The following is a 12,796-nucleotide window of genomic DNA, read 5'->3' as shown; positions in this document are numbered from 1 at the left end:
GTGTGTGTGTGTGTGTGTGTGTGTGTGTGTGTGTGTGTGAAATATTTTTGCAAATATTTGTCCTATTATAGTGTGTATATGTGTGTATTTATATAAATTGTATACTTATAATATAGACTGTAAAAAGATAAGCATGAAAATAAATACATTTATACATTATTCATATATATATATATATATATATATACTCACACAATCATATATACACTTAATCTGTATAATCTAATTTAAAAATGTATGTATATATATATATATATATATCAAATACAACATAGATACATCAGAACTGTAGTGCACTACAGCCAAGTGTGCATTTAGATTTCTAAGGTAATAAATATTTTTAAAAGCTTATGAACGAGATGAAAGGATTTGAAGTCAGATCGATGGTGTATTTAAAGTTAAGCTGCGTTCCGAGTCATGCAGAGTATGTGTGTGTTTGTTTGCGTGCATTTAGAAGATCTTGCTCTGATGGAGAAGCAATCTAGGGTTTAAAGATGGTAACCGAACCATGGCAAATGGAGTAGTGTTCAGCTAGCCTCCTTTAACTCAGTGTGAAGGTTGTCCTAGATTCCAGCGCTGTGTGTGTGTACATGTGAGAGGGAGAGGGGTGTGTTTCAGCAGGCAGACTTCAGACTCTCCAACGTTTCCCTGCCGAGGTCTAAATCCAAAAGACAGATACCAAACCTTGTGACTCTACAAAACAATATACATGATGTTATACATGATAAGATGCATTGGTATGTTATGTACAAGAGGATATTTTCTTGTGCATCCAAAACCCAACAGAAATTTTACCTTGACAAACCCATTTTTGATATTAGGCAACAAACTGATGAGACTAATGAAAATACTAAGCTAAAGGAATTCCCTTGTGTGTTTGCAGTCGAGCGAGCTGGATGATATTCTGGATGATCTACAGAACAGTCAGCCAGGCCTGTTTGCGGATTCCCGGCCTGTGTCTTTGCCTGCTGCCGTGGACAAGCAGTCAATTATCAATGACATCCTGCAGATGACTGGAGAGGGTGGAGCCAGCATGGGTCCCCAGCAACAGAGAGCACTACAGGCTGTGGGCCAACAGAGTGAGTAACACACTCACATTCTCCTACAGTTTTCATCCAATGGCTGGAATAATGTAAGACTTCTGAAATCTGAAAAGATTTTAAAACATTTGGCATTATAAACTTGCCAAATTGGTATGAAAACTAAAAACTAAATGACTGAGGGTACGTTCACACTTCAGTGATGTACTAAAAACTGATTTTTGCATTTTTTAAAAGTTTTGTGTACAGACAACATGATTCCAGTTTACATGGATCTGTGAAAATGACTAAAAATGCTGTATTATGCATGCCAGGCCAGTAGTTGGCGATGTCACTTTGTAAAGCAACACTGTGCACAATAGACTGAACACATAATACGCATGTGCATGACTTCGCTGTTTTCACACATTCTCATTTTTGTAGCTTACACAGAGACGATAATGTTTTCATTTTCACCGGTATCGTTTTACAAAAACTTGCACTTTAAAACCCGTATTCAAAAGTTTGCATTTTTATGCCCCCAAAACACTGTTGTTGTGTAAATGACTGTCTAAAATGCATACAAGGTTTTGAAAATGGTGTCATGTAAATTCCCTGTGAGGATCACACACTACCAGACTTTCTAGCTGTTTTAAATGCAACAAACTCATGCAGAGACATGTGCCTCATTTCTAGATGTATGGCAAACCACAACAATGTGTGTTCTAAAATTGCCTCAAAATATCAAGCATGTTTGATATCCTACAGCTGAATGGAATCAGAGTCTAATGCTAAAAAAATCCATCGTACACTGCTCAATTTTCTGTGAAATCGGTCAACTCAAATCTGCAGAGCGACTCTGGACAACTTGTGTCAATTTGTCCAGACTGTAAATCGGGATTGGGAGTTCTGTGTGAGAGCAATAAAGTCACTCATGTTTAAGTTATGCAAATTTGCGGTGCTGACCATCAGAAAGCTGCTTAGTTTTGGCGCTTTTCCACTGCATGGTACGGCACGGTACAGCTCGGTACGGTTCACTTTTGGGGGTTTTCCACTGGGTACAGTACCTGGTACTTTTTTTAGTACCACCTCGGTTGGGGTTCAAAGTGAACCGTACCGTTACCAAAACGTGACGTGTAAACTCTGCTGATCACGGATTAAACCCGTGCCGAGCCGAACCGTGCCGTGCCGTACCGAGCCGAGTCGTACCACGCAGTGGAAAAGCGCCATTTGAAAGTGACTTCTGTGTGAGCTGTGCTTCATCTCAACACTATTGATAATAGATAGTGGACCTTTTTTCACATTACATTTTGCTAATGTAACTGCACCTTTAAAAGACAACAAGTGAGCAAATGCATAAATATTGCAGGTTCTTCCCAAGCATGCTTGCTTGTGTACAAATAGTCATATAATTGCCTTATTGCTCATATTTATGCACGCACACCCTCTTGAACGCTCATGTAAGATTAGACCAATGTAACACATGGTTTGAGCTTTGCCTTATATTGTGTAATCGACTTCCTTTAGGACAACTATCCAGATTGCACCCAATAGTCATGAATGTGTGTTTGTGTGTTTACAAGGAGTTTCGCTGAGTAGTCTTGGATTTTATTTGCATTTGTTTACAAGGTGACAGCAGGAGGAAAATTCCTGTGTCCACACACAGCGTCCCAATGTATTTGCAAAAATATTTAGAATTACACAAGAGTGAAAATGAAGTGAACCCAGAGTGCTTTATGTTTACATGTCATAATTTTTGTGAAACACCCTGAAACTATTCAAGTGTGCCCAGAGGCTGACCGAAACTGTGAGCAGGCTGAACATGAGTTTCTCATGACACGTTTGTTTCTCACCTGCATCATTTCAGCTGCGTGGATATTCTCTCTCACGCACGGTCATCAGAGACTTGCCAAAAATGGCAAAGGCCACTAATGCTGTACAGTTTGTGTGTTTAGCCATTTACATGGGCTAAACACTGACTAGTCGACTACTTTTAGTACAATAAGTGACCCTACACACAAACCATGTTATGATACTTATAAAAAAAACTTCACTCATTTTTCAACAGTAATTTTTATACACCACTGTTCAAAACTTTAGTGTCAGTAAGATTTTTTTTGAAAGAAATCAATACTTTTTTCAGCAAGGGCATATTTGATGAAAAGTGACAGCAAATGCATTTATAATGTTACAGAACATTTCTGTTTCAAATAAATGCTGTTCTTTTGAACTTTATCAAAGAATCCTGAATTTTTTTTTTATCAGTTTACACAAGAATGTTAATCAACACAACTGTTTTCAACATTGACAATAATAAAAAAAATCTATCTTGAACAGCAAATCAGCATATTAGAATGATTTGTGAATGATCATGTGATACTAAGGACCGAAGAGTAATGGCTGCTGGAAATTCAGCTTTGCCATCACAGGAATAAATTGCGTTTGAAAATATGTTATAATAGAAAACTGTTGTATTGTACTTTGAATTGTAATTATTTCACAATATCACTGTTTTTTTTTTTACTGTACTTTGATCATATAAATGCTGCTTTGGTGAGCATACAAGACTAAAAGTCTTTTTTATTTTTCTATAAACTGTGAATACCATACTTTTTCTTTTTTTCAGTGTTGTCATTTATTTGCTATGTGTGTTGATAGATTTTGGTGCTCCACGACCAGGTCAGCCCGGCAGGGCTCCTCCAGTCAGAAGCGTGTCTTTGGATATGAACATGCCTGCTAAAGGTGCTCAGGGTCAGTACCCTCTGATGAGGAACAACAGCCCCTATTCGCTCATGCAGCAGCAAGGCATGATGGGAAACCACAGTGTCATGCCTAATGCAGGTGAGTTGAGCTGGGGTCCGAAATGCAATGCTTCTTAGTCACTGATGCAATAATATAAAATAAAATAGAAGTAAAGTTTGTCTGTACATATGCGGTGGAACACAGGGTTTCCCCCACACTTAACACCTACTATGAGAGGAAAGTTCCAATGCCGCACCGACCATGTACAAACCAAAGTTTCAGTGTGATCAGTAATGCACAGTCAAGCATGACGCTGTTGGCCGAGAGGAAGACAAATGTGTAAAACGGCACAAAAGTGTTGAGTCAGATCAAAAGCAAGCCCCTCTGTGCACCTTTTGTTTGTGTGTGGTGGGTTACACTCGCTTGCAAGTGAATGTGCACATAAGGTGAGACTGTGAGCGGCTAGATATAAATGACTCATAACCTTAGGAAAGAATTGCAGGGTTTCTGGTGTGATCGTGTCTGCATTTTTTTCAGGTGGTTGGATTTTTAAATATCACATTCCTGAGGATGAAATGACACCATAGTTTTATATATACCACTATTTTTTTCTATATCTAATTTATTTTGTCAGTTGACCCTTAGCTTAGGTTTTTACTTTACTGTTGGGAAGTCAGATAAGCTTTACAAAACATGCAATCATGTTTGTTTGGAAACTTGTGAAGATTTATTGAAATGTCTTGTGTCCTCTGTATTTTGTGTCACTATTATAAGAGACCTGGCAACAACTTTGTACCTTGTTTTTTGATAATTTATATTAAATTGTGTTTAAAACTATCCAAAACACAGAAAAAGATCAAAGTCTTGAGAAAATGGTGGATGGCAACCGTTTCTAAGGTAGAATTGGTCAGTAAGTGCAGTAGTGCACCTGCTTGTGCATTATAGCACTGAATCATAATTTAAAAGACATAAAAATCCTTTCATAAAAATTATCAGTGGTGTTATGCACAATTTGTCAGTGCATGTTTTTATAAAAGAAAAATGCTTTCATTACCTTTCATAAAAAAATAACCTTTTTCTCCACTTACAGAATAATGTTGTTTTTCAACTGAAAAAAATACTGAATAATATAACCATAGCCCAAATTTCACAACACAGTTAAATAAAAATGGTATTATTCTGAAATATGATTACAATTTATAATAATTTTTCTATGTTAATATATCTTTGAATAATCATTTTTAACATTATAAATGCCTTTACTGTCACTTTTGATCAAGTTAATGCATTCTAGTTGAATAAAAGGGTTTACTCCTTTAAAAAAAAAATCTCTTGAACAGTAGTGTAAATTCTCACTGAATATTCTGTTTCAATCAAAAACGTCACGTTACACATGTTGCTAATACCATTTAGTTTGTATTTAATAAAAGTTACCTTCAAATTAAAAGCCCTTTTCTTTCTCTTTCTTAAAGGAGTCATGGGTAATAATGGTCCCCGTGTAGGTATGCAGCAGGACAGTTGGGGTGCACAGGGTCCTGGTCCCGTCGGTAATGCGGCCTCACCCGTCACAACTGCTCCCACCGGCCAGCACTCTCTCACACAGGGGGCGCTCCACTCTCGCATGGTGCCCAACTCTGGCGCAGGCATGCCCATGAGGCCCAGCAGCCAGCCTGGACCAAGACAGATGCTTCAGTCCCAGATGATGCCAAATGGTAAATGGACACAGAGCAGATATATAGAGCTTTACAGAAAGTGTAGAAAAGCAAAGACTTGTGGATAACTTATTCAGACTTATTTACAAATAAAAATGGTGTTTTTAATCATCTTTTATCATCTGCTGTTTCTTCCTTAGCCCGGTCAAACATGGACATGGGCATGGCTGGCCACCAGTTTCCCCAGCAACAGGCACCGCCTAATCAGACGGCTCCATGGCCAGACAGTGTGATGCCTATAGAGCCGGTCCCATTTGGGAACCAGAACAGGTAAACGGTATTTATTACTGTTACTGTTGTTAGGCCCGCCACTTTATTGGAGGTGTGTGCTGTGTGCACATGTTGATTTTTGTCCTTCTGTAAGAAAATAACTGGACAAATACACTCAGATGTAATCTGTTATGGGATATCCCATCATTCATGTCTCAGCTCTTTAATGAGAGTCTCTCGTCTCTGTAAGCTCTATGTATAGCAGTTCTCGGGAGGATGTTTTGTGCCCTCCTGCCTCTGAGGGTCCGGCCGATGAGGGCGCTCTGCTCAGCCAGCTCTACACGGTTCTCAAAGATTTTGACGGCCTAGAGGAGATTGACCGTGCTCTAGGCATCCCGGCTTTGGTGGGACAGGTGGGTTGAATACTTTTGTTCTACAACCCAGTCTCTTTTGTGATGCACCAAATTTTTATTTTTTTTTACCAAACACCACAACCGAAATAACTTTATTTAAAAATCTATTAATTAATCAAATTTACTTAATACCAAAATTTGTTTTAATTAATCAGCTAATTAATCAAACTTACTCAATCAGCACTCAAATCAAACATTTTACTTGCACCAAAGGCACTTTTTAGTGATATAATTATGTTTCTACTCCAATTTGTTGTTAAAAATATAAACATTTAAACGGTGACTGTAATAAAAACTTGTTTAAACTTGCATTAAATAATGAAAACCATAGATTTTTTTTTATAGTATCAAAATACTAGTGATGCAACAAACTTGATTTTTTTTTTTTTTTTTTTTTTTTTTTTTTTTTTGCGCCGAAACACAGAAACCGGGTTTCATTTAGCTGAAAACCAAAATGGAAGGGTTTATTTTATTAATCTGTTAATTAATCAAATGTACATTTTCATTGCATATAAGGCAGTTTTTATATGAACTTTTTAATATACTTCTGTCAGGACCACTATCGTCAAAATGATAGATACTTAGCATAAAGTTTGGTTTGGCAGTATGGTTCTTTTCTGGGCAAAAAACTCCCTGCCCATCCATGCAGCCTGTCATGAATGAGCAGGGAGAGCAGCAATAATAACCCCCCTATGGTTAACAGAACCGAACAAGGCAGATGTCATTAATGTACTTAATGATATTTAAGTGTAACACTTTATTCAAGATAAAGGAGTCTGATTAGCAAGGAATATCAGAAAGCCAAGTCCTGACTGTGGCGAAAGGAGGAGCTGGGGATGGAGGAGGGTAATTTGCTCCTGAGCAAGCTGAAAAGCGGCTGAATAATACTGAATAGAGCTTATATAGGAATGCCACAACAGGTGTCGTATTCCTATAGGTAGATGTGATCAGCTGAGAATCAGCTGATGCAAGCTTGACTCACGTGACCTGCCAGAACTAACGCTAACACTTAATTTATGTTTCTACTCCAATTTGTTGTTGAAATATAAACATTTAAATGGAAGCTATAATAAAAACTTGCTTTCATTACAGATTTTGTGTAAACTTAAATACTGGACAAATAATGGAGAATAATGGTGAAAAAAGTTAAGTAAAAATATAATGAATATGTAATATAGTGCATATTAGCACTATTTGCACAAAATGCTCCTCTCTAGAGTTATACAAACTAACAAACTATAGACATTGAATGGGTTTCCTGAGGTAGATGTAACTTTATTTACAAGATGTTTTATTGCCATCTTTCTGTGGTTGAAACAATGATTGAGTGGTAATTTGAGACCAGATTATTTTTCGGTTGCTGAAATTTCAGTGCATTAATACAAAATCCAGGTCCAGAACTATCTGATTTATTATGTGCATCAGCTATTAACATCACACACATGTAAACATATGGCATTACTGAGATTACATTTAATGGTGTATACTCACCCTTGTGTTCAGACTCAGCCGGTGGAGCAGGATCAGTTCCCAGGTCAGGACCCCAGTATGATGATGGATCAGAAGCCGCCCATGTACAGCCAGCAGCAGTACGCCGCCTCCCAAGCCCACATGCAGCAGGGTGGGTACACGTCCATGCAGGACCCCAGCTTCCACGGCATGGCAGGACAGATGGGGCAGAGGCCGGGCTACCCCATGCTCCGCATGCAGGCTAGACCAGGACTCAGGCCCACCGGGGCCGTCCCCACCCAACCCAATGCACTCAGACTGCAGCTTCAACACAGGCTACAAGCACAGCAGGTACGGTTTACACTCTCATACATGAGAAGAAAGAACAGTCTTGATTAAAGTAGAATAAAAGTGGTTATATTTGTATTTTTATTCATAATATTGTCTGATTATGCCATCAATATTAAGCACAGTGATCATTTAGTTAAAAGGATAGTCCCAAAAAAATAAAAATTCATTCATCATTTACTCACCCTCATGTTATGTCACATATCATGTCACTCATTCCTTTGAACACAAAAGAAGATATTTGGAAGAATGTTGGTAACCAAACAGTTTTGGTGACTATTAACTTCTGTTGTATTGACAAAAAAACCTTAACAAAACCTTTTAAAATGTATATAGACAATACAATGGGAAGTGTTCCCTGTGACACTTAATTGGTGGCATGTAGCTTTGTTAGTCCAAAGACTTAAATGCATAATCTTTTTTTTTTTCTGTCCATATACACCCATTTTAAAGCGAAAGGCCCAATTGAATGTAAATCAGACTGGTGAAGTAGGGTTAGCTGCCCCCTGCTGGACATTTCAGGAATTGACCCTTGACCTCATTTTGGGTTTATTTAGGGGTCATATCTCTTAACTGTTTAGTTTCTGGCAATTTATTTAAAGCTACAATCAGTGATTTTTTATATATATATATATATATATATAACGCCATGCATGGCTCTCAGATGAGTCTAGCTAACCAGGGGATGCTGGGCAGTCTGAGCGGACAGTTTGGGGCTGTTATGAGCCCTCAAATGCAGCACAGTGCCTTTCAGTTCCCCAGCTCAGGTACTGCCTGCCCTTTCTCTCTGTCTGTGTGTCATGTGCTTCCACACACACACACAAACACCTGCGACCAGCAACACTACAGGCTTGAACGTGTGTGATCTGAATGTGCAGTGAAAAATCAAAGACGTCCAGGGCCAATCAACAAGGTTTAATTAGAAATGCAGTAGTCCAGACAGGCACAGGTCAGCTGTGTAAAAATGCTAATCCAGCAACTATAGTCAAATCCAATTAAAAAAATATATATTCTAAAAGAATCAAATTATTGTTTATCCAACAATTATAATTTTGACATAATTTGCTAACCCCCATGTTGTTCCTAATCTTTTAACTTTTTTCTTTTGTGAATTTTTTTTGTTTTTTTTTCCAGCCAGGTTTTTGTAAAACATAATAAAAATGAATGAAGACTGGATTCCAGAATGATAAAAAAAGCACCATAAATGTGTTCTAAAAATAAAAATAGCCAGGGTATTCTTAAAAATTCACCTTTCCACCTGTTCAATGGAAGGAGGAAAGACGTGTTGTTATTGTTAACTAAAACTATTAAAAATTGTTTTCAGTTTTTAAAATAAAGCTGAAATAAAATATAAATATTAGATGGAAAAACTTGAACCTAAAAAACTTAAAGGGATAGTTCACCCAAAAATGAATAATTAATTACCCACCCTGAAGTCGTTCCAAACCCATAAGACCTTCGTTCATCTTCGGAACACAAATTAAGATATTTTTGATTAAATCTGAGTGCTTTCTGACCCTGCATAGACAGCAACGCAACTGAAATGTTTTATGGCCCAGTAAGGTAGTAAGGACATCGTTAAAATAGTCTGTGTGACATCAGCGGTTCAACCATAATGTTATGAAGCTACAAGAGTACTTTTTGTGTGCAAAGAAAAGAAAAATAAGGACTTTATTCAACAATTTCTTCTCTTTCCTGTCAGTCAACGTGCGTTCACAAGAGTACCACGACGAATGCGTGTGATGGTGCTGCTGATGCAGGAGCCAGTGTTCTGTCGATTTGTGCTACTCTGTCAGATTTTGCTACCTCCCATTAAAACAGTGGGTAGTACAATTCGACAACGAAAAATGCTACCTGTAAAATTATGGCTTATTAACGTCTACACCTACCCCAACCCTAAACCTACCCTTACAGTAATGCAAATACAGTAATTATGTGTTATATTTGCAGTTGTGGCTAGAAGGGATACAGCTACAGGAAACCAACAATAAATAATTTTTTCAACTTATTAGATTGTGTTTTATTAAAGTCTACACCTACCCCAACCCTAAACCTACCCTTACAGTAATGCAGATACATTAAACGGGGTTCCCACGCTTCTTGAAAGTACTTGAATTTCAGACGTATGGATTCAAGGCCTGGAAAGTACTTGAAAACAAACATAGGTCCTTGAAAGTGCTTGAATTAAATTTGAAATACATTTTGCTTATGCAGGGATTAAAGCTTTCCGCCGCTACGACGGATTTCCGTTTTTCTTAAGCCCGCTCCCGCTGAATTTCTGACCATTACCGCCCACTCCCGCAACGTGTGTCCCACTCCCGCAAACATTCTAATATTGATTTCGTGATTATGCACACTCCATGTAGAGGGAGCACATCTTACAGTGTGTGCATAATTATTAGGCACGTTGATATTCTGATCATATTTTTTCCAAGCACATTTGACCAATTCCAAACCACATCAATCTTAATAACTACTATTATTTTAGTATTTAATCATTTAGAAGTGATATATAATTGTACTTTATGTATCATATAATGTAATATTATATATTACATTATAAAATTTTTACAATTGTAAAACACAACCTACAGATTCAAAACATTATTACTCTGAAATTTTTAATGTAGATGTTAAGGGTAAGTGAAATGTTAAGTACTGTAAGGTCTTTCATGACACTACATATTCTGGCATGTGAATTTGATAGGTGCTTGATATAAAATAAATGGTGCTTTAAAAAGTCCTTGAAAGTCCTTGAATCTGGTGTTCATGAACGAGTGGGAACCCTGATTAAATATTGTTGTTCAGCGTGAGAAAAAGGACGCAATATTGATGTGCGCATGCGCAGTAAACCCTGGTAGGACAATCTGACGGGTAGGATAAAATGTCAGGACACCGGCGTTCTGACGCAAAACCAGGATTCGCTGCACCTTGTTTGAAAGCAGAGGAATGCATACGCATGCGTCGTGGTACTCTCGTGAATGCAACACGGAAGAGAAGAAATTGTTGAATAAAGTCGTAATTTTTGTTTTCTTTGCACACAAAAAGTATTCTCGTAGCTTCAAAACATTACGGTTGAACCACTGATGTCACATGAACTAAAACATTTCAGTTGTATTGCTGTCTATGCAGTGTCAGAAAGCTCTCGGATTTCATCAAAAATATCTTAATTTGTGTTCCAAAGATGAACGAAGGTCTTACGGGTTTGAAACGACATGAGGGTGAGTAAGTAATGACAATATTTTCATTTTTGTGTGAACTATCCCTTTAAATAAAATTTCAAAATATTGCCTTGGCAAATAACTGAAATAAGTTGAAGTTCTAAATGACTGAAACTGATATAAAAATAGAGCTAAATAGAACATTTCAAAAACTAATAAAAAATAAAAGCATGTAACAAAATTACTAAATAAAATATAAAAATAAAATATAATTTTAAAATCTTAATAAATATTATAATAGTATACAATAACACATGAAGAGAGTTCATAATGAGATTTATATTTTCTGGATTATATTACCATGTACTGTATTATGAGATTAGATGCTGCCATAAAACTAAAGACCAAAATTCATTAGTATCTAGTAATGTTTCATAATCTCAACTTTAAAAACTGTTTCAGTGAGTATTTGGGTTTTTAAATATCTGTTTATAGCTGTCTAGTCAAGTACTGTGAGCTAGGTTGGGTTATTTAGCACTTTATGCTAGTTAATCAGTATTAAATAATTGTCCTTATGTAGTGCCCTTGAAAGATCATAATGTTATGGTAGAATGTGGCACTAGAGAGCAGAAGAGTCACTTTAATGTTTTTTTCCACATGTAATAAGAATATATTACAAGAATACTTCAGGTTATTTCCAACTTAATGTCTATAAGCAGCATGCTGTCCATTACCACAGAAAATTATTATGATTCACAGCTCAGTTTCTAAAATCAAATAGTGTAATCATTTGCATATTTTAGACTTTGCCACCCACTCAGCGACCCTGTTAGGCTTCCATTGAAATGAAATACTAATTGCATTTTGCGTTCTTTTTTACAAACTCAAGAACGAGTTGAAATCATTCTGTGGTAATCAGCTAAATTCAACAGATCAGAGACATTATTGAATTTCAGATTGAATTTTCAGATTCAGAATTGACATAATCCAGAACATCCATCTTTGTACTTTGCCACAGTAAATCTATATGTAACACATGAGCTACTGATGCAATCAGATGATCAGTTTATCATTTAAGCCAAGCTTAAGTTGTGTTAAACTGTTGATAATTGTGCCTGTGTCTATGCCTGTGCTGTGTCAAAATGTGTAACTCTGCCTTACTGCCTGCTTATAACACCTCTAAACCCCTCTAGTATACTCTTGATTCCTCACTTTTGATTATGAAGATGGGCTGAAATATTCTCAATATGATTTCTGCTTTGACATTTCTAAAAATGATGATCAGCTAATCTAAACAACAAATGTGTTTAGATTTTGATTTTGTCATTTTCAGTAATTGTTCTTCTCGTAGTTGCAGTTATCATTAATTTCTAGGTGCTAAATGTGGATGTTGTCTGACAGCGTGAGAGTGAATATGATGTGCAAAGTGCTGTACAGTAATAATTACCTAATTTGTGTTAAATAGTTCTTTGATGTATGTTTATTGTGAACCAGAGTTTGTCTCTTCATGTCTGCGTGTGTATGTGTGTCAGGTATGAGTCAGCAGTCGGACGGGGGGTTCGGTGGTGCCACCACCCCTCAGAGCCCCCTCATGTCTCCCAGGATGAGCCACGCCCAGAGTCCCATGATGCAACAGGCGCAGGGCAACACCTCTTTTCAGTCCTCCCCTGACATGAACGGCTGGACACAGGGCAGCATGAATGCCAACAGGTGCAGCTTTATGCCTCGTGTAGTGTGTGTGT

At 37.2% G+C, this 12,796-nt stretch overlaps 1 protein-coding gene across 1 annotated transcript in view; it reads left to right on the top strand.

Moving 5' to 3' along the window:
- LOC107657794 (nuclear receptor coactivator 2-like) overlaps window positions 1-12,796 on the top strand; it is a 132,989-nt gene that overhangs the window by 114,862 nt on the left and 5,331 nt on the right. The window contains exons 11-18 of the mRNA XM_016446038.1: window positions 884-1,079; window positions 3,678-3,860; window positions 5,234-5,473; window positions 5,614-5,743; window positions 5,934-6,096; window positions 7,600-7,896; window positions 8,534-8,660; window positions 12,587-12,764. Coding sequence (XP_016301524.1) covers window positions 884-1,079; window positions 3,678-3,860; window positions 5,234-5,473; window positions 5,614-5,743; window positions 5,934-6,096; window positions 7,600-7,896; window positions 8,534-8,660; window positions 12,587-12,764 — 1,514 coding nt within the window. The remainder of the gene's footprint in view (window positions 1-883; window positions 1,080-3,677; window positions 3,861-5,233; window positions 5,474-5,613; window positions 5,744-5,933; window positions 6,097-7,599; window positions 7,897-8,533; window positions 8,661-12,586; window positions 12,765-12,796) is intronic.

Source organism: Sinocyclocheilus anshuiensis, unplaced genomic scaffold (genome assembly GCF_001515605.1).
Source record: "Sinocyclocheilus anshuiensis isolate Anshui unplaced genomic scaffold, SAMN03320099.WGS_v1.1 scaffold7, whole genome shotgun sequence".
NCBI classification, from domain to species: domain Eukaryota; kingdom Metazoa; phylum Chordata; class Actinopteri; order Cypriniformes; family Cyprinidae; genus Sinocyclocheilus; species Sinocyclocheilus anshuiensis.
This window is presented reverse-complemented; position numbering and strand designations above follow the sequence as displayed.